General features: G+C 33.6%; 2 protein-coding genes across 2 annotated transcripts; both read right to left on the bottom strand.

The window, feature by feature from the left end:
• Positions 1 to 8954: 8954 nt before the first annotated feature.
• LOC125194616 lies at positions 8955 to 9973 on the bottom strand. Its single transcript, XM_048092865.1, has 4 exons — positions 9685 to 9973; positions 9330 to 9604; positions 9172 to 9243; positions 8955 to 9087 (listed from the first exon to the last, which is right to left on the bottom strand). Exons 1-4 carry the CDS (start codon positions 9971 to 9973, stop codon positions 9082 to 9084), a joined length of 642 nt encoding a protein of 213 aa, XP_047948822.1. The 3' UTR covers positions 8955 to 9081.
• An 11683-nt stretch (positions 9974 to 21656) lies between these two features.
• LOC125192966 (homeobox-leucine zipper protein HAT4-like) lies at positions 21657 to 22575 on the bottom strand. Its single transcript, XM_048090653.1, has 4 exons — positions 22461 to 22575; positions 22201 to 22346; positions 22040 to 22119; positions 21657 to 21949 (listed from the first exon to the last, which is right to left on the bottom strand). The coding sequence occupies exons 1-4, from the start codon at positions 22552 to 22554 to the stop codon at positions 21730 to 21732; spliced, it is 540 nt and encodes a 179-aa protein (XP_047946610.1). The 5' UTR covers positions 22555 to 22575; the 3' UTR covers positions 21657 to 21729.
• Between the last annotated feature and the right edge of the window lie 214 nt (positions 22576 to 22789).

The raw sequence follows: 22789 nt of genomic DNA, 5'->3' as shown, positions 1-22789 counted from the left end.
GCTCACATTGGAACGCGCCCAATGAGCTTATGGAAGCGTCGAGCATACGACGGTAAAAATTGTGCTATAGGGGAGGCAACCCCTAGTAGGTAATTTTTATTGCTTTTGTGTGTGGTTTTTGTTTTTGTTTTTGGTGGTGTGTTTTTCTTTATTTTTTTTTAGAATAATTCTCTCCGTGAGTAGCCGGAATTGGTATTATACTGGGTATGGTGTTGATTTTTGTGTAGGAATTCGAATTTTACACGGAGAAGGCATCGAGGAGAACAAAAATGGACAGAAACCTCCCAGAAAAAGAAGCCACCCGGCCGGGTGGAATTACACTGCAAAAATCCCTACCCGGCTGGGTCATAGAAGTGATGCCGTTGAGTCTAGAAAAGGGTCAAAAAAGGCCACCCGGCCGGGTCTGTGAAATGGTGCCTGCTGGGGTTTGGGGCCCCTTGCACAGCGGAAGACTTGTACAAAACAAATAAATCAAACGTATTATCTATTTCCCGCGCTTAAGATATAAATATCCATTAATTAATTAATGTCTGCTATGGGCTTAATTAATTAATATCTTATTAATTCCAAGAGTGGACTTAGCAAGAAACACTTATTTATTATTCATAGAGTAATAAAACTCCAACTGGCCAGGTTCCGAATAATAAAACCTTGTTCGAGCTCCTCTTGAGGACATTATCAGCAGACTCTCCTGGAATTGCGATTCGACATAACTGTGATCCTTGGCTAAGATGTGTCCACCACTACCCAATATATCGAGTTATTGGGTTTGCGAAAAAAACCCGCACCATTTGATAAGTCAAAGTAGTGCTAATAAATCCCGTATGTAATGCTAACATATGAAAGTTAAGAAATAGTATTTTATCAAGACCTATTTTTGGAAAAAGGATAAAAAACCCGCCCTTCCCGTTAGATCCTTTCTCTATACCACACCAATGCCATCTTTTTTTAAAAAGGCTTAGAAAAAATTTTGGGTGAATTGAAAATTTTTAAAGAAGGTAGCCAAACCCATCTAGGTTGTAAAATTTCTTTTTTTGCAAAAGTTTGCATAGACCCCCTTTTCCTTAAAAGTGGGAAGACCCCAAAAGGGGGTCAAAAAGGGAAAAGAGGGGGTTTTTCATTTTTAGGGATTTAAATTTTTGTAAAAGTTTTAATAAATGCACAACAAAAAATGTAATAATAATATGTTTTATTAAGGGGGGTTTTCCGTAATACTTAATTCCGGGGTTAAAAGTGGATTGTAGATTTTTCGTGTGAACCGTTTATTTGAAACTTTTAAAACATGCTTTTAAAGATCCCAAACCTAAAACCTAATTTATACCAAAAAAATCCAATATACCCCCCAAAACTCTCCCACTTATACAAAAAAGCGGGTTTTGATTTTAGATATATCAACTAAATTCATTTCAAAAGTAAAAAAAAATCATTGGTTTTTTTTCCGATAAATCTTTTTCACCATAATGTCTTTTGAAATTTTGATCTTTTTAATTTCACCCCCGTATGTGATTGCTTAGCAATAAACCCGGTGTCCCTTGAGTTAGCCTTCATTAGAGTAAAAAAAAAATAATACTCAAAAAGGCATACTCAAATTTACGATTAAAGCTATTGGGAAGATTTTCCCTAAGGTAAACACTTTAGAGGAATTTACCACCACTAAATTTTAGTAATCCAAGAAAAGGAAAACCTCAAACATTAACTAAATTTTTTTTGGAAAAACTGGGAATTTGGGGACAGGGGTTTTTCCAAAACACTAGGGTATATTCATTACCTCAATCAAAATCCTTTGCCATGGTTATTATGATATATACTTGCTATCAAAAGACAACTAATATCAAACTTAGTACACATTATAGCATACATGAGAAAACTATCTCCAAACTAGTCTCATAATTCTTGATCTCGCTAGTCAAAGACACTTGACTAGAGACAAGACAATTCCACCTTAAAGGTATAAACCTTTTCATGGAATTTCTAATGCTTAAATGTTCCAAGCAATGTGTAGATATGGATTCCTAAGAGTCTCAACATTCTTTCTAGCAATCTTAAAAGGACTTAGATGCTAAATGTAATTAATTTCTCTTAAATCTTTTTATCTTAAACTGGGTAGACAACAGTTTCCTACGCGAGCCAATCTTAGTTGTTTGCAACTTTTGTAGATTTCATCATCGTAGAGTACCAATAATACCATACATAATGCACTTTCAATTTCCCTTTGGCTACAACATTTTGTTAAGGGACATAAGTCAAATTCCAAATATTTGACAATTTTGATAAAAACATATATCTCGATTTAGATGCTTCTAAGACCACGAAGGTCTATATAAGCTTCCAATCATGCGTTCTTTCCTTAATTACATACCCCATTAGAATGTTCTAGTAGATGATTTCCCTCAAGACTTCGATTTATAGAAGGTGTCTTGACAATCATAATACATACATTCTAATTTATGTAAGTTCAAACAAACAATATGATCGAATAAATGCTGGCACAACGATAGCGAGAAGATAATTCTCTTTGGGCATAACCCATTGTCATTGTGAAGAGTTATGGTGTTAATTCGCGAATTTTTGCTTGAGGTGAAGCTTTGACTATGAATTGATGAATTTTAGTGTTACATTGTTCTTGAAATTGAGTTGATGCTTGATGTTGGATGTGAAATTCATGCTTGTGTGAAATTGAATTGCTTGTGGTGTTGTTGTTTGAGCTTTTTTTCACCTTATCTTGCCTACATTCATAAATCTTTGTTTATGACGAAGTTCGGGGACTTAGTGTTTGTTGTGGTTTATTTCAGGTACATCTAACATGGTCAACCTAGCTAACCCCGGAATGTGAATGTCACATTAAGGGCAAGGAGCAGAAGGCACGATGGGCATCTCTTGCACCATTGGATAGCATGCCATCCCGATACCCGGTCACCCACTTGATCACCGATATGGGGATCAAACATCTTGGGAAGTTTTGGAAGCGGGACACCTAAACTTCCTTTTGCACATCGTTATGGATCATACAAGGTCCTAACTTTGGAATTCATGTCCACGCTCCAATTGAACTACAGCAATAGCGCCTTGGCCTCCATCACCTGCTACTTGGACAATGTCGAGCATACACTCACGTTGGCGGAGTTCAACTCTATCTTCCATTTGCTCGACGACGATGAGGAAGGCTGCATTGAAGAGCCTCAGGACTATAACAGGAATGATTTCTGGGGCCGTATCACACTGGATGAGGCCACGTCCAGCCAGGGCCCTATTTATGCTCCCTCCCGTCAAAGATAAACTCATCCGTAATCCGGTGAGGTCATGGCCAAGGCCTTAGTCGCTTCCCATTTGCTCACAAGGAACGGCAGCATTTCTTCGACGTACTATTCATTCTATGGGACATCTGCCCACCGGGATCAATATCGATATTACATGATTAAGCACTGAGAGAAGAAAGCAAGAAAGAGTGTGAAACTATGTTGTGGGGATGTGGTCACCTGCCCGGCCCTCCATTTTCAGTCGATGTGGAGGAGCGGGATCCCGATTCTGGGCCAATGTCCATTGATTGGGAGTTTTTGAAGAAGCGGGTATGATCACTGTGAGACAGAGGGCGTCGTACTTATCCTAGGCCCGAAGATATTTACGATTCCCGACCATGCTTACCGTCGGGGGGGACTTATCGATATGGAAGATGAACTCGGATGCCCATTTGGCGAAGATAGAGAGTGATCCTCCCTGAGCGAAGGCTCGCTGACCTATGCGCGTGGGCGCCCATTTACTCCAACGCCGAGATCCCGATGAACCTTGCTACCCGAGCTGAAGAAGAAAGGACGATGATGAAGAAGAGGGGCAGAGTACGAGCCGAAGGGACAGCCGACCGAAGAGAAGTCGCCAGAGGCCTCCTTCTAGGAAAGGCGAATGACGACATTACCTCGTGGGATCCGAAGTCGAGATGGGCCAAGACAACCAATGGGAATTTATGCGACAATGGCGCCGGAGAATCGTGATGATGGCTCGTCAAGAATCCGTCTCGAGGCTTGTGAGACGCGGATTGAGCACCTTCAAGCTGGGGGATACACGATGGTGAGGCACAAGCCTTCTACCAAGCTTATTATGCGAGGTTTCAACCTCCATCTAGTAGGGGTAACCACACCCCATCCTCTTCAAACTTTTTCACCCTTCGCATTGGTCGGGGGGGTCTGACATGGATTGGTGATGCTTCCCCCACTATCTTTGGTGATGATGAACTTTTTGGGATTGGCCGTGTTTTGTAAACCCGGTTTTGTTTCTCTTTATTTTGTTTCTTTTTAGTAAGATGTCCCCCCCAGGGGATTTGAATAGGGGAGAATGACTTAAAATTAAAAAATCCCGTGGGTGTTTTTTTGGGGGGGCGCTTATGATGATTTTTTTTGTTGTCTAAAATAATGCTTTGCGAAAATGGGGGAATATGTTTTGGGGTTTCAAAGCTTTTAGTGAATTGCTTGTTTGCTTTGATTAATGCCAATTCCTTTAGATTTGGGGTCTAACATTCGATGGATTTATCAAATATTTTGTTGTTTCTAGAACCTTTTTCCCTCATTTTCAAGTCTACATAGTGAATTTAATTTGGAATTAGTTAGGCATTCTTTTTTGTCCCTTCACAAGTGTGTAAATTTTGAAACCTTAGTCAAACCCCTCCCACCATAAAAAGAGGTTGATTGTTTATTAAAATTTTTAAATCACTCTCAAAAAATGACAACCCCAAAACTTAGAAGCACATATCGGGGGTTGGAAAAAAAAAAATGGGGTATGGGGAAAGAAGAAAAAAAATTAAAAAACTTTAAATTGTGAAGGGATAAGTTTTGAAAGTCTAGAGGGTTTTTTGGTTGGGGTTTTTAAATAATGGGAAAAAGGGGGGGGGGGAAGAAATTTGAAAAAATTTGATTTTTCATAAGAATTTTATTGAGAAATGGGCTTTTTTTGGGGTTCAATATGGGTAATTTGGCCGATTCTTTTTAGCCATTTGCCAAAATTTCCCCCCTTCCCAAAAACCCCATTACAACCAATAAATCCTTTTGATTTTAGATTCACTTTAACTCTGGGAGAGGAGATGTTTGATTTTGAAAGGTTTTTAAAACACTTCTTGATTTTTTTTGGGGATTAATATTGAGCCCCTATACATTTGAGAGGGAGAAGCATAAAATATTAAAAACCAAATTTAACAGGATAAAATTTATGTCCTTTATTATCTTTCTATTTTCCCCTGCCGTTTCTTTTAAATTTATATCGAAGCAAACCCCAAATTTTACCTCTTGTAAGTTTATTGTTGTGATTTTTTTTCTTATTTGAGGAAAAATAAGGGGTTTTAAATTGGGGGGGGTTTATAAACTCTTTTTAGTTTTTTTGGTTTGTGGGGGTTTAAAAGCTTAAAATTTTGATTTAAATTTATTTCCAACCAAATTTAAATATCTTTTTGGGGTTTCATGGTTTTTTGGGTTCTAGGATAAGTAGATAAAAAAAAGGCAAAAACCGGCCAATTGGGATGGGGAGGCCCGGGCCAAAGGGCCTTTTTTCAGCCGGGGGAGTTTTACCCTTTTAAATTCTACCCCCCCCGGGGAGGACTTGAGGGCCGAAAGGGGCCCGGGGAAAAGAACCCGGCCGGGGCATTTACAACACAAATATTACACCCGGGGGTATCCCGGGGCAACCTGGCGAAAATCCAAAGGGGGCGGGGTCACCCGGCCGGGGGGGATTTTCACTAAAATCCTACCCGGCCGGGGCAACCCCCGGTTGTTGGGTTTTTACTTTAAAAAGCGATTTTGGCCCCGGAAAAAACAAGAAAGGGGGCGGGGTTGGAGGGACGAGATTATTCTACCTTACCGCCTCCAACCTCCCACCCCAAAAACACTTCTAGAGAGAGAATTTAGATTGAAAACTCCAAAACGGAAAATTGAAACTTCCCCCTCAAGTCTTCGGGGTTCCTTTGTATCTATCTTTCATGTTTTTTTTCGGTTCTTTGGGGTTTTAAAATTGTTTTTTCCATGAAAAGTAGCTAAACACCTTTTTTAATCTTTTGGGGAAGATGCATTAATTTCATAGTTTTTATCCAATTGATTTTATTCTTACCTTGCTCTTGTAGTTATTTGATTATTCTTGGGTTTTTTTCCTTTCAATTGCTTGATCCCACTTTTGAGTGTTAAATTTAAATTTAATTAATCGGAGATGAAATAATTTCTGGAAAAAAGGGAAAAGTTAAAACCCTTTTGAAAAACTTTGGAAGTTGAGGTTTTAGTGAGGTCTTTGACCAATTTTTTTCTTTTGGGGGTTAGGGGTTTTTGGATTAGAAGGGGGATTAATCCCAAGACTTAATCTAGGTTTTTTCCCCCGGGGGGTTTTAATCTTTTGGGGTGACTTGAATTCTAAAACACCAAAAAGGTAAGCAATTTGATTGGATAAGAGCTTGGAATTTTGCATCGGATCCTGAGTTCTACAATTTTCTCCATATTATCTTTTCACTCCGTGTTTATTTGTTTTTATTTATCTCTTTGTTCATTATATGCTTTTCGTAGTGTTAGAAAACTACCAAACCTTTCATGATTCTCTAGATAATAGTCAACATTTATTCGTGGTAGTTAAGTTGATACGAATTTGTCTGTGGGATACGATACTCTTGTTTCGCTAATTGCACACTAGCCCCGTACACTTGCGGGTATCACTTGTATTAAAATAAGTTGAGTCAAGACCTCGAACCCAGACGGGAGGGAGCGTATCTCCTACTCCTACTTCTACTCCTACTCCTCCGTTCGTGGCACCCGACCCCATACACTCGGTGAGATGAAAAGATGTTCAAAGCCTATTTGTCAGTCTCCGAAGATCCGGACGCGGCACGAACCAAACCGGGATACGATTGGTGGCGATCACTCGCCTCACAATGAAATCCGCCCGGATGGAACCATCTATCGCAATGATAGTAGCAACTTGCAACACATGAGCAAATGATCCGGGGTCTCAAGAGGCAATTGGGGTTAGAGGAGTAGTCTTCCACGTGTGTAATTTTTAATTTGTAGGATTTTAATTATGTATTTTTTTATTTTCTAGGATTTTAATTATGTATTTTTATTTTTTAGTATTTTAATTATGTAATTTTTATTTTTTAGGATTTTAATTATGTAATTTTTATTTTTTAATGTATTTTTATAATGTAGAAATGTTTTTAATAATTGGAGTATTTAAATTGAATAATAGAATGGTGGGACCCTTGAGCTTGTCCTTGGCTAAGAGCACGGATGTGGGTGTTGTGCTCTTAGCTAAGGACAAGCAGTAAAAGTGGGTCCGGGCCCACCTCCGTGCTCTTAGCTAAGAGAGCGGATGAATCTTAAAACCCGTGTCGGGTCAACGTGTCCCAAATTATCTGGGATGGAAGGAGTAATTTGGAATTTCACATGATTGTAAAATTTGAAAATTCGTAATCACATATATATATATATATATTGCATACACGTAATACACACTTACAACACTCATACATAATACCCGCACTGGTTACCCACACACATCATACGCACACTACACGCAATACATATACTGAATGCACATGTACAAATATAGACACTGTGCACATACAAATTTTGGCTCATCCCCCAAAATTAGATTAGGTCTAAATATGGAAAGTTTTTAATCAATTACCCATCACTAATAATATGGATCCACAATCCACTGATATTACTTCTACTGTCTTTTCCCTCTCTGTGTTACTTTTTCTCATCTCTCTTTACTTTAGCAATTACACATTAAAACTTGTGTCATTTACAAGTTTTTTCTATTTTATAAGGACAGAGGGGGTATTAAAATAAGTACTACTTCATGCTGGTTAAACCAAGTATGCGATCTCGATTATTGTTTATTTCAAAATCTATATAAGTAAAGTTGAGCATAAAATGTTGGTCCAACATTACTTAGATTTGTAATATGTGTGCATTTTTAATAACCCAATAATCATAATTTCTTGGGTAGGTAACGATGATCAGCATACAAGATGAATTAATATTGTTACTTTATAAAATCATGTCTATTATAAACTAAGCAAATAAATTGTTATTTCATTTCTACCTTCTTTCGGTTTCTACCTTCATTCTATTTTACCACATTTCATATAAAGAATTGACCTCATAATCCATGGTTCACTTTAACAAAATAGTCAACATTATTTTTGATATAACGACAATTGTAATTCTTTCTCTGTGTAATAACAAGAAAATGTTATAGTGCTATATATGTATGTCATAATATAATCATTAACGGCTGCTTTCACCTCATTAATATATCCGTCATATCTTAATCGTAACTATGGTTAATATTGTATAACTAGCATGATGTAAATATACTAGTAATTGAAAATTAACAGACTACAATCAAGGATTGATGAACTTTAATAGTAATAATATACTTATGTGACTATGTATACGAATGTATTCAATTTTTGCATAACATTATAAAGACGATTACTACTAGTATTTAACAATTAACACGATTGCCGATCGGTACATTGAGTATTTAAGGTTTTACATGTAGCTGCTGCAAAAGTGAAAGTCAAGGATTAATTATTTAAATCAAGAGTGCTTTCATGACTTGGACTACCTACACAACGATTACAATAATGAAAAGAATTCTGAACTTGTCCATTTTTAGCTAGCGCCTCTATTTTATATGTCGTTTACCCTCGGCTTGAAATTAAATTAGAATCAGTACCTCATAAATAATCTTTACTCTAGTTTTAATGTTTTAATTCTTTCCTATGTAGAATCCAAAGTTTGTTATATTTATTACTCCACAAAATATTACTAATAACTGGAATAATGAATTGATTTCGGGAAAATATTTGAAATAGGTGTTGGTTGGAAATGAGAAAGGTAACAAAAATGAAAATACTACTCCGTAAATAGGAAGATTCATATTATTACTAAATAAATCAGCTAGTCACACCGCTGAAATAACATTTATTTAAAAGCAAAAAAACATGAAAATAAACAAGCAAAGTCGAATCTGAGTAGTGATCCGGGCTTAAGTTGACATGAAAATACAACGATTATTCAGCTAGAGCATCTTCTTCCTCGAAACATCAATCTAGCCCTGTAATTAAATTGAACGCAGCCATTAATTAATGAATTGAATTAAATGAGTGAAACCAGTCCAAATTAAATGAAACACACATACCTTATGAGAATTTTCCGATACCTTGTACGAGTCTGCAGATATGGAATGCAACCATAATCCAGGAAACACAGCCTGCAATTTCAACATAAAATTAAATTATATCAATAAGAAGATAAGCTTAATATTAATATTAATATTAATTAAATTAAATTCCTCACATCCAATTGTTTCTGAACGTTCTTCGGGCGCTTCTTGGGGCGACGCGACGGCTTAGCTCCGGTGAGAGCAAAGATGTCTTCCTCGATCTCCTCTTTCGCTAGAGCAATCGCAATGCTGACTTTATTATCCTTTTTGTTTCCCGCAGATTTCGTTGTTTTTGCGTTGTTGGTGGTCTTGCTCTTGGCGACTCTCGGCCTTAAATTCCACACTTTAACCTCTTCTTGCTCTTTGATCTCCTTCTTAGGGCTTTCTTCCTCTTCTTTGACCTCCGAGTCTGCATATAAATTATTGTTAGCTTTTATTATTACTAGAATTAATTAAAGCAAATCATTTTTTAAAAAAAAAATTCCGTACTGTTTAGGGTTTCCATGGCTTGTTTGCCCTTGCCATCAATTGGGAATGCTGCATCACCTTCTTCACGTGAGTAGCTTGCAGGAGAAGGGGCAAATGCAGCTCTCTTGTATACATTTCTCCAGTCATCTGTTTTCACAGCCTGAGGATTTGCGTCCGCTTCTGAAGAAGAAGCGGACGCAGATTTCTTCACATGAGGATAGGGCAACACCAGCTCATCAACTTGCTTCTTCACGCCTTCAACGGCCGACAAAGGCTGGGGCGAATCGCTGGCTGGAGACAGGGACTTCATGATGGATGCAACTGCACAGATGCAATGTATGTTTTTAGATAGAGAAATGCATTAGAAAGTTAATAGAAAAAAAAAGAAACTAGTTTGAGTGAGCATACAAAATCGGAAATAGTAAGAGTTATATTTGGAAGAGAGAAGGGTTACCAATATTTATGTGTGAATGTGGAGTGTGAAGTGTGTGTGTATATATACACAAACATACTCAGCCGCAAGGGTTTCATAAGAGTTGATGGTTTTATTTTTTGTAGGTTGAAGAGATCTCCGCTGATTTTACATCACATGAAATAGTAATTCAATAATATTTTTCAGATTTTGATTTATTAGTACTAAATTACTTTACTTCTTATATTTTTCATTATTGAAATAATGAAAATGTATATATTTCTCTAATATTATTTTGGACTGGGTATATGATTGTATAAAACAATGTTCTTAATTAGTTAGTTATAGTACACCTCAGTTCTTAATGACGGCTATAGTGTCAGTATTGTCGCGACCTATGTGTCAATAATGTTGATTTTTGTCGTTAGCGTGTCTACGTAAATATTAGTTGAAATAGTTGTTGCCTGAAGATGTCGCTAGTATTTCGTAAAAGTTGACTCGTTTACTTTCCTAAAGTCATACGATCGAGTTATTGATGTCAAGACGTGCAAACGACAAAAATTAAAATTATTAATGTATAGGCCGCAATAAATATATCTTTTAATAAACTTAATTAATGTAATTCAACTATAGTAATTTAATTATAATTGATTGTAATGTGTTTGAATTTTACCAATGTCATTTGAATTAAATTTGTTGTACCTCTTCATCAAATAAAATAAAATATAAAACACAAATAAAATAAATAGTAGTAGCAGTATTATTGAAAGTGATTATTCATAGTGTTCGACATATAAGCCATGCCTAGAATATATATTGCACTAGTAAACTTATGTTTGAGTTGTGTGAACATAACTATTTTTTCAAGTGAGAAATTTAAATTGGTCAAATACTAAAAGCTGTTATAGATTACAGATATATACACTAGAATTTTTTTTGTGTAAAGTATTGATATCAGAACCTGTCTATATGACACTTTCGGCTAGGGATAAAATGATGAGGAAAATCAAAGTAAAATGACAAAAATGAAGAATGAAAAAAAAGGTAATAATCCCAATTAGGGGCTGTAGATAAGTTGGTAGTTATCTATACATACCAGCGGCAAAATGATGCGTTGTCATACTAAATTCGTTTTCTATTCATCTTTAATATATATTCCCTGTAGTCCCTACTATTAAATAGTCATAGCATTTTTTTTTATCTAGATAAAAAAATATTTATTTCACTTTTATTATTTTTTAAGTAAGTGAATATCACATTCCATTATTATAATAAAAATAAAGTTTACACTACACTTAATTTTTCCACTCAATTTTTATAAAATCGAATAACTTCTTAAAATCCGGTCAAAAATATGAGATATCTATTATTTTTAAAATTTGGTTGAATGTCTCCATACATGTAATTAAATCATTTGCAATTTTATTTGATACGTATTTTGTTATGTTAATTGCGTAAATCCTTTTTAATATAGATTTCAACGGACATTCCTTGTTCACATTTGGTAGGTTGCTTTAATTTAGTGCCAGATTATCTTGACGAGCTATTGAAATTATGAGCATTTTCCAAGGCTATGAATAAACTCATTTTGGGGTTATTTTTCTTTGCCAGAATCACTATGTAATTAATTATTATTGTCAAAGAGTAGCATAGCACTTTATTCATAGTCATGTTATAATTCTGTGAGTCTTCTTATAAATCCGAATTTCACATCTTTATCATATATCTAGCATCTTATATATATGTTGTTTCAATCTCCGCAATATTATAGCTGAAATATTATTTTACAGTATTATGTCGATATCTCTTTTTTTTTTTTGAAGTGGTATTATCTTCATATCTTAAAACTATTAAATCACAATATTGTAGATGAAATTAATATTGTTTTACATGTTCTGTTGATATCTCTTTTTTGAAGTGGTATTATCTTCATATCTTAAAACTATTAAATCAAAATGATGTCTATTGTTTTTGTTTTGTTACATCCTCCTATGATATTTTATAGTTTTAATAAGATAATTTTATGACGTGAAAATTTTATATCTAGTAAAAAAAGATGTGTTATGTCCACATAATATATGATGAAAAAGTAACCCTTCCATTAAATGAGCACAAAGTGAAATTGAAATTCTACACTATTAAAACGAAAAGATTATATAGATATCAAATTAAATAGAAAATAAAAGAACAATGAAATGTCACATGTCGATAATGTATTTTTGGTGTATGTTTATATATACAATTTTTTATGTATTTTGAAAATAAGATACTCCCTCTATTCCATAAAAATAGAAAACTTTGAGACAAAAGGAATTTAGTACACAATTGATAAAGTAATAGAAATGTAGAAAGAAAAAGTAACTAGTATTATCAGTAGAGAATACACCCACCTCATTAGAGGGAAAGAGGTTACCAAACATAGAAGTGTTATTTTTATAAAACGGTAGAAAATGGAAAAAATATCTATTTTATGGGACTTAAGAAAGTACCATTTTGTTGTTAGAGTTTGTATACTAGAAATCACGTTTCGAGTGATTGAATACTGTAAAACTCTTATTTTATTTTCCAATGAATAAAACAGATTATTTTTGTCATAATGTTGTTATGTTTTACATTTAATGGATGTTAATGCATGTTTAAATGTATAAGTTAACTTAACAAAGTCTAAGTCTTTGTTTTAATAGACCGGTTGTGCGCGGCGTCCAATTTAAGGTAACACGGTCAGTTCTAAATAAAGAAAAAGATGAATTTCACAACCTAGTTGGAATTTGACTATCCATCGAGAAAGGTTGCAATGTCGGTCTGCATATTTATAAGCCTTACTGAAATAAGATGACATTGGTGTGGTGTAGCACTGAACGGATCTAACCGTAAGACTTGCCCTTAGGCTATCTACTGAAAGGCGAGGTCTTGATAAATATTTGTTTCTTAATCAATGTAGGTTAACATTGAGCATACGGTATTGATTATGCACTACTTTGACTTATCAAATGGTGCGAGTTTTTCGTAACCCAATGATCCTGATATATTGGGTAGTGGTGATTAATATCTAGAGGTGCTAGGATTGCTATTATGTTGAATCGTGCACGAGGTGAGTCTCGTTTGATAATGTCCTCAAGAGGAGCTTGAACAAGGTTTTATTATTCGGAAAACTGGCCAGTTGGAGTTTTATTACTCTATGAATAATAAATAAATGTTTCTTGCTAAGTCCACTTTTGGAATTAATAAGATGTTAATTAATTAAGTCCATAGCAGACATTAATTAATTAATGGACATTTTTATTTTAAGCACGGGAAATGAAAGTTAAACGGAAACCCAGATTACTTGTAATTTCGGATTTGGATGGGAAGAGTTCAATATTACTTCTGTAGTGGCTGCTCGTAATATTCCAATTATATCTTATATTAAATTGTGGGTTCAATTTAATTAGTAAAAAGTAAATTGGATGAGCTCATATCCAAAACCTTCCATAGATCCCTGTCTGGGCCCAAAAGGAACTTAATATAAATAGGAGAATAAAGGAGACAGAAAAACACAATTTTTATACTTAAAATTTTCGAAAATTTCGAGCTCCTCTAGCTGTAGAGGATTTCGAATTCTACTTCTATTCCCAAAAGGATTTCTTCTGTCTTCTTTATTTAAGTCCTAGTATTCTAGTGAGATCAACCCACACTGATATCGGAGATACAGTTCGGGAACCAGAGAGAAGATTTGTGGTCTAGTATTCAAAGCGTCACGTGGAGAAGCTAGCTAGCCATCTTCAATTCTTTGGAGAATTAATAAGGTATTTTTCTGCTCCGTAGAAAAGTATGTTTTAGATTTCAATATTCTTAAAGCATGATTAATTCAAGTTATGAGTATGATACATGTAAGAATTACGCGAATAGATTTTGTCTAAATAATCTGCTAAATAGATCTGATTATTATGTGATTTATTGGTGTGATTAATAATTGTTAAATCATGTTAATCCATGCAACACACCGCTTCCGCTGCCAGTTCCATCATTTATTTTATTAGATACTTCTACAAATTTTTGGTTCATTAAGTCCTTGTACTAATGCAATTAGTTTTATTAGGTCATATTACAATTTTTTATATCATTAGATACTTATACTAATACATTTTGATTTGAGAAGTGTTTGTACTTTTATTTTTAAGAGTGAACTACAAAAATGGTCCCTGGACTATGGGTTTATCTTGCCCATAGTCCCTGGACTTTAAAAATATCGTCAGTAGTCCCTGGACTAAGGGTTTATCTCGAAATTGGTCCTTTTGGCTTTTTTTGGTACGAAAATACCCTTTGATATTATTTTGGGGGGTTTGAGCAATTTGGTCTTTTTACACTTTTAACATTTTAAATCTGATATTATTTCAGCTATGTACTAACTTTGATATTATTTCAAATTTATCATCCTTTTTCCATTTTGTCATCCTTCACTTTGTTTCTTTATTTCAATATTAGATTTAATTTTACAAAATTTTAAATTTTAATTATTAAATATCAATAATTTTTTAAAATTATAAAAATTATTAAATAGCAAAAATTAATAGTTATAATCAATATTTGATAGTGTATAGTACTATGTAATCAATAAGGTATGAGAACGCCTTAGTTTTAATCAATATTTAATACAGTAGCTTTAATCATAAATAGATTATATAAGACAATTTATTTTGAAATAAATATGCATCTAATGTAAGACTAATATAATTTTCGTTTATTAATTTGAAAACAATCAAAATTTACTAGAAAATTTCAACAAAAATACTCCTATATAAAATTTTTAGTTGTATTAAATTTTTAGTCAACTTCATAATATTTAATCACAAGCAATTATAACAACCGAACGGAGGCTAAATAGAATAACTCTTATTTTTCCATCATGATTAATATTATTTTTCTGTACTTCTTCAATTCAATTGAATATTATATTAAATAACAAAAATTAATAGTTTTAATCAATATTTATAGTGTCCATGAATTAATAGTTTTCATTAAAAAATTTATTGATATTTAAAATCTAAATATTAAATTTAATTTTATAAAATTAAATCTAATATTGAAATAAAAAAAAACAAATTCAGTGAAGGATAACAAAATGGAAGAAGAATGATAATTTTGAAATAATATCAAAGTTAGTACATAACTAAGATAATATCATATTTAAAATGTAAAAGTGTAAAAAGACCAAATTGCCCAAACCCCCCAAAATAATATCAAAGGGTATTTCCGTACCAAAAAAAGCCAAAAGGACCAATTTCGAGATAAACCCTTAGTCCAGGAGACTACTGGCGATATTTTTAAAGTCCAGGGACTATGGGCGAGATAAACCCATAGTCCAGGGACCATTTTTATAGTTCACTCTATTTTTAATTTGATTGGATTTTTTTTAATGGACTTCAGAACTTAATTAACATCTCTTCTGTTGATTAAATTCAATTGTTTTTTTATACTCACATTTTTTCAAATTTAATTCAGTTACAATATCGACTCGATAATAATTGAAAATTTATAAATTTGCTAACGGGCAATATCGATACATTTTTTCATTCTTTCAATGATTTGTAAGTCAATAGGGCAACTGAATTAATTTGAAGAATAAATCCAAAAAAAATGAAAATAATTAAATTTATTCAACATAATTAAGTTCTAAAATCTATTAAATAAAATCCAATCAAATTAAAAGTAAAAATATAAAAATTCCTTAAGTAAAAAGCAGAAGTATCAGGACCCAATAAAATAAAATAAAAATTGTAAAAGGAGGAAGTACATAATATAGCATAGTAGTATAAATCATCCTACTCCACGTTTGTAACGAAAAAAATATTCTAGAATAGAAAAACTAAATAGTTTGGGGTGAATCCAAAATTTCAATAATCCGTTAGTTTGATGATTGCATGTATACAACATAATGAATGACATATTGGGCCGAGCCCAAGAAAAAGGTGTTTGAATTTTCATATGCGGGCTTAATTTTGCTCCAAAACCTAGGAACAGTCTTGATTTTCTTCTGTTTTAGAAATAAAAAAATAAAAACTTTACCCCAATCGAACATGCATCAATCTCCTAGCTGTAGCTCACACTTATTTTTATCAATTACAAAGAGCATGAAACTTTTTTCGCGAAATCTTTTTCTTTCGTCTAAAATAGATCATGAAACGATAATAGGGATCGGAATGTTTTATTCGTATATTTATATTCTGTAAATTATCCTTTTTTTGTGCACTCAATTATGCATATCCCATACACATTTCATAATTGTGTCATTTTGTGGATTGAATCAAAGTATTTGACCAATCAATTGGTACTATGGAACGGAGGGAGTAGTATTTGTGACTTTTGTGTCTACGAGTACGCCTATATATGTTTTTTATCTTATTAAAAATATAATATATTTCTTTCAAAATTATCTCATAAAAAATAAAATAAATATTTTCTTAAAATATAAATAACATTATTTTTAATTTGTCATCTTTCTTATCTCTGTCAATCTTCTTTAATTTATAAAACTTAAATTAAACAAAATTATATAAAATTTCGTACCAACAACAACGGATATATTGACGGAGCAAATAGTTTCCATTTGATAATCAGAATTCAGAACATAGAGCGTTTGTATGTTAGTTTGTGGAATCTGAGGTGGGGGACAAGATCACGTGAATAACATCAAAGATTTGGGGTTTTGGTTCGATTAAGGTAGGGTGCACTGATGGGACTGTGTTGTGATGTTTTTTCTATTTTCATTCATTGTTTGGTTATTGACTTATTTCTATTTTGGTTTTGGATGTGTGGCTAAAAAGCAATGGAGGACCAACTAAATTTTGCGTGTATCATTTACTAATCTTAAAATTTTGTACTCCATCATTCCATAATAATAGAGTCATTTTATCATTTTGGTAGGTTCTATAGTAATAGATTCATTTTCATTCCTAATAAAAGTCAACACATTTTTTCACACCTATTTTACTCTCTCTTACTTTTCTCTCTCTTCATCTCTCTACCTTTTTCATTTTCCACTTTATTCCTTATCTACTTAACTTACCTAACATAAATTTTTTTAATCTCTATGCCGAAAAGAAACGTCTCCATTACTATGGAACGGAAGGAGAATCATTAATCAAATGTAACATTTATAGAATGGAGGAAGTTGGGTTTAGGTTAGAAATGTACGTGCGTGTATAAATATTAAAAATAATCTTGTGATTATATTAGTATTTCTCTGTCTCATTGCATGTAGTAAGACATTTCATTATGGCAAGGTTTTTAGAAGTGAAAAAAAGTAAAGAGAAAAAGTAAGAGAGAAAGAGTGTTGGTTTTTGCTATTAAAGAAAATGCCTCACTTATAATATGACAATTTAAAAAGAAATAAGTCTTACTCGTAATAGGACGGAGGAAGTAATAAAGTTGATAATACACACTCATGGTAATGGTCAGGTGTACCTTTGATATATTAGAAAGTTAAAACAGTACTTACTATATTGAAAATAACAAACATTGTACTCCCTCCATTCCACAAGAATATGCACTCTTTTTTTTACTCTGTTCCATAAAAATATATATTTTCCAATTTTAGAAACTCTTTTCTCTCTAATGAGGTGGGACCCATTCTCCACTAACAATACTTTAATTACTTTTTCTCTCTACATCTCTCTTACTTTACCAATTTTACATTAAAACTTGTGCCGAATCCAAAGTGCATATTTTTTTATGACGGATAGAGTATATATGACTACATAATACTCCATCCGCTTCAAGGTAGTTGAGGCTTTTTACTGGGGCATAAGATTTAAAAAATTGATGTGATAAAAATGTGAGAGAGAGTAAGGTGAAGATAAAGTAAGAGAAATGAAGAGAGAGTAAAGTATAAGAAAAGATAGAATTTTTATCAAAAAAAAGAAAATGACTCAAATATCTTAGAATAATTCAAAAAGAAATATGACTCAACTATCAATAAAACGGAAGGGAGCATGTATTGTAACTGTAATATATGTGAAAAACTTCTCAGGTATGGTATGTGTATTTGTACTCTCATTTACTGTGGTCCATGCCGATTTCAAATGTGGCAAAAAAATGAATTTGCTTTCCACAATAAGGCATTTTACAAATTTGGGTGCATCAATAATTTTTTACGGTAAAGATTGGTCCACGAGATATAATATTTCATGTCTCATGCAGAAATCTTGACATCATTGCCTTTATTAAAAAAAATAACCATGACATCATTGTCTTTTAAATAATATTTAAATCTCATAAGATAGTACTCTAGTGTTATACTAAAATGACAGTCCAAATTAAAATAACAATCTATCACAAATGATGATCTTTAGATTTAGAAGCAGATTCAACCTTAGTTTGCCACGTGGCAAGCTTGTTTGTCTATGTATCGCAGATTGCTTGATTAACTGTGATTTCGTATCGCAGATTACTTGGAACTATATGACGAGTTGCTTTCCTATGTATCCACAGATTACTTGCCTATGTATCGCAGATTGCTTACTTAGGTTGTAATTTTAACTACGGTGTCACCATAGTGCTCTGATTTTGTATCGTTGTTGCTTGAAACCTTATTCTCAGTTGCTTGCCTATATGTATCGCAGATTGCTTACCCGTGTATCACAGATTGCATGATACGTTGTTGTCATGATGTGTTAAGAGTGATATCACCCTAGCGCACCCCACTATAATCTTTTATGAGAAAGATATTGAGTTTCAAAAGGGAAGCCTGTCCTAAAAAATTGCAAATATCTACTGCATGCATCGGCAGTTTTTGTTGGACCAAGTCATCAAGTTGTGGGTTGGGTTAGATCAACTCACAGGTCCACTGGTTTTGCTTTGCATCAGACAATTTTGCAAAATAGGAATAACTTTCTCTATAACATTCCGATTATGACATAGTAGATACACACTAAACTCTTTCCTGGGCAAAGATATTGATGTTTATAAAGGCTAATTGGAAATGATCATTTTTGGTCAAGTTCCTCCAAGACTTAACAAACTCGTTAAAATAACATCAGAAATAATTTCTGCCATTATTTAATATATCAATTGAAGTTTGAACATTACGGTTGATACCGGTGGCGGACATACAGAGGGGCTTTGGGGTCCACGGGAACCCCCAACAATTTTAAAAGTTCCTATATATTACGTATTTATACTACATTTACCAAAAATTCGACATAGCCCAGTTGGTTTATAAGTTTCTCTCTTATCAGTGAGATCTGGGGTTCACGTCCCAGCGCCGAGAATAGTTCCATTTTGTTATGTTTTTCAGCTTTCTCACTTCTCTATGTTTGGATTTTCAGTTATGTTTTTTAATTTTCTCATTTCTTTATGTTTGCTTTTAATAGATTTTCAATTTTGTATTTTAATTTTCACGTAGTAGTTTTTCTCATTGTTTGTTATATGTTTATATTTGCGCTTTTTGTGGACTTTAATTATTAAGCTTCATAAAAATATACTTCCTCCATTCCATATTAATTGAGTTACTATTTTTCTATTTTAAAAGTTCTAAAATAATTAAGTCACTTCTATTTATGCCAAAAAGTTTTCATCTCTTTATTTTATTCTTTCTTCATCTTTCTTATTTTATTCATCATTCACTTAACACTTTATTCTTAATCTCCGTGTCCAAAAAAAGTGTCTCAATTAACAAGGAACAAAGATATTATACTATAGCAGTAAATTTAATTTTAAAGTTATGTTTTTATTTAAAAAAATATTCTTCAATATTATTTAGCCTCATAAAAATATATTATGTATTATATTGATCGTATCGGGATTGTTTCTGCCTATATTAACACCAAAAATATGTAACAATTGTTACAGTAGTTTAGAACCCCCAGTATAAAAATCATGCGTCCGCCACCGTTTGATACTATATTTGTATATTAATGAATCATAGTATACGATTGTGCATGGATCTTATACAAAAGAAAATTAATACTACTATAATTAAATCTAAAAGATGAAAATGAGCGGCGAAGAAGAAGGTGAGGTTGATCATTGATGATATCGTAATATCCAATGATTGATAAAAGATTGGATTTGGATTTGTGGGCGTGGTAGGGGAGAGTGAGACAACCATTACAAAAATTGGGACCATAACTTATTAATTATTAACAATAGGGGCCAAATAAATGAAAATTGTGACGTTATATTTTTTCCAAATAAATACTAAGAAAACTGAAAAAGTTAAAAAGAAAAAGAAAAATCCCATCGCACGTGAAGTCTCAACAATTTGAGAAAAAAATAGGAGCTGCCCACGTGAACACCACTTCCTTATATTCATAGTCCCCACTCTACGTTGTTTCATTCTACTACTATGTCCCTTTCCAATTCAACATCATCATAAATCCCATTTTCACTATTATTTTATTATATAATGCAAAAACATTCTTATAAATATATCCCGCATTTTGAAGGTTATTAGTATAATGCAAAAAAAACATGCATAATGATTTATGGTGTTGCGAATTAGTCTATGGGAATGTTCTAATTTAAAAATGCCGGAATATTCGGCTGTAGGTATATACATTTGGTGAATTTATATGAAATATTTAAACGACTTACATAGGAGTATAATTTATGAGAAGATCTTAAAAGTGGTACAATCATATCGGAATTGAGAACAAATTGGAAAGGTAAAAAAGAATAAATTATTGAAATAAAGGATTGAGCATGCATATCATATGATTGGTTGTGGTACCAAATGCTGCAAAATTGGAAGTTTTGTTGTCACATGATTGCTCTCTATTTAGTAAGTACATGAAGGAATTGAAGGGGTCAGATATCGCACTAATTTCCAGCCCTACACACGTGGGGCAACTCTAATTTTTATCACATGCATCTTGTTCCATTCAACTATTGCGAGTTGAAATACACCAAAACCACCATAATTGGGACAACTCTATTTTATCTAGGAAATTGAAGGCTGGAAAGTGATAGAAAAGAGTGTAGAATGCTGGTAGGCAAGTGGGTGTCGGAAAAGGGAGCGTGTCACGCACGTATGCCACGTGCACTCAAGCTGTCATCACACATGACCCAAATTTGTCCTTTACTAAACCAAGTCACTCGAATTGGTAAGTACAAAAATCCAATCTAACTCAAGTCCTAACATTTCTTACTAAAATTGGATTATTTTAAATACAAAAAATTATGAGCATTTATAGAAATTCGATCTAAAATACATATGATTGATTAGCTAAAAAATTATTATTGTCGCCAAATGAAACTTTTGCCAAATCTAAAACATAATATTTGTTGTTTGAGACCATCTTAATGTGGTTACTGGCCAAGGATATCATTGATTAAGCATATTAAGCTGTCTATTTATTTAAGATGAACACTTTATCGTTTTTGTTGTCCTAATCAAGACACCATTTTTTTGATAATGCACATATGGTCTTAATTATCGATTATAATAAGGAGTTGTTTATACTCCATTTCTTTGGATGGCTATTTCTAAATTCGATTCTTCAGCTCTTTTGACGTTCGGGAATTCGTCTTGTGGTGAAGAAAGTTGCAGTCTTTTCATGTGAATGCAGTTGTTGATTTGTGTGTGTATTTGGAGGGAGGAGAGTTGACTAGACATGAGTATACTGTTATAACTACATCATCTACAAAAAAACATTGCGAAACTTTCATAAAATCTCTCAACTTGACTCATGGTGAGGGGTAGTGGGCGGCCTCTGGTGGTGCTGACACTGGGGGCACATGGTGAGGGTTGTTGGAGGCGGAGGACTCATATTCGTAACGAGCTTCAATGCACTCAGCTCGTTCACCTCTTTCTGTAAGCGTCTGTTTTCCTCCGTTAGATTCTCACAGTATCGCCGCATATACTCACACTCAACTTCCGTTTGTTTTAACTTGGTCCTGCTCCAAATCACAAACAAGAGCAATTCTCTCTATATAATAATATTTATATGATGATGTGGAAAAGGAGAAATTAAGAAAATTCCTGACCTTGCCCTTGTGTTTTGGAACCACACCTCCACTTGTCTAGGCCGCAGATTTAGCTGCTTCGCCAGCGCCATTTTCTGCCTCTGCAACGTCCACGCAAATGAGTTAGTTAATTGGAACTGTCATGAAATGACCAAAAACACCTTCCTCGGAATATGGCTGACCGGATTAACAGTCTTTTGCTCCTTAAACGTCTCCTCCAGAACCGCCGCCTGCTCCTTGGACAGCCGGAGCTTCTTTCTATCGTCGATCTCGCCCTCTCTCGAAGAAACCATCACTTCCTCGATCACATCGATTCCTCCACATTCATCTGCAATTTCAAATTACTTAAACAATTCTTCTCACATTCGTTTGGCTGGTAAACCATGCATGTTTACGAATTTCGATAAAATAAAATGCTTAGATCTAAAAGAGCAAAATTTACCAGCTCCTGACGATAAGGGCAAAGGAGACGTGAAGAGAGTGAGCGGATTGTGGCTCAAACTCAAACCTAACCCATCGTCTCCCTCGCGTGCCATATTTCCTCTAGCCGAAACACAATATTTGGATATACGAGTTACAGCTTTTTAATTAGTCCCATGGCAAGAAATTATTATATATATAGGTGTGGACCTACATGGGTGAGGAACACTCATTTCTTATAACAAAATTAAATATAAATACTATACATAGAGGCACACTATGGTGCCACCTATATTAAAGTGACAATGTAACTCCATTCTTAACCGTCAGATCTCCTGTATAGATGACTTA

Source organism: Salvia hispanica, chromosome 6 (genome assembly GCF_023119035.1).
Source record: "Salvia hispanica cultivar TCC Black 2014 chromosome 6, UniMelb_Shisp_WGS_1.0, whole genome shotgun sequence".
In the NCBI taxonomy this organism is placed as follows: Eukaryota; Viridiplantae; Streptophyta; class Magnoliopsida; order Lamiales; family Lamiaceae; genus Salvia; species Salvia hispanica.
Note: the sequence above shows the minus strand (reverse complement) of the source record. Positions and strands in the feature narration are given on the sequence as shown.

Excerpts from the sequence above, each read along its gene's own strand:
- LOC125194616 (XM_048092865.1), bottom strand. The coding sequence starts at position 9,973 with ATGAAGTCCCTGTCTCCAGCCAGCGATTCGCCCCAGCCTTTGTCGGCC. Across the intron at positions 9,605-9,684 it reads AGCCATGGAAACCCTAAACA|ACTCGGAGGTCAAAGAAGAG; the intron begins GTACGGAATTTT and ends ATTTATATGCAG. Across the intron at positions 9,244-9,329 it reads ACGTTCAGAAACAATTGGAT|GCTGTGTTTCCTGGATTATG; the intron begins GTGAGGAATTTA and ends TTGAAATTGCAG.
- LOC125192966 (XM_048090653.1), bottom strand. The coding sequence starts at position 22,554 with ATGGCACGCGAGGGAGACGATGGGTTAGGTTTGAGTTTGAGCCACAAT. Across the intron at positions 22,347-22,460 it reads GCCCTTATCGTCAGGAGCTG|ATGAATGTGGAGGAATCGAT; the intron begins GTAAATTTTGCT and ends TTGAAATTGCAG. Across the intron at positions 22,120-22,200 it reads AGCAAAAGACTGTTAATCCG|AGGCAGAAAATGGCGCTGGC; the intron begins GTCAGCCATATT and ends TGGACGTTGCAG.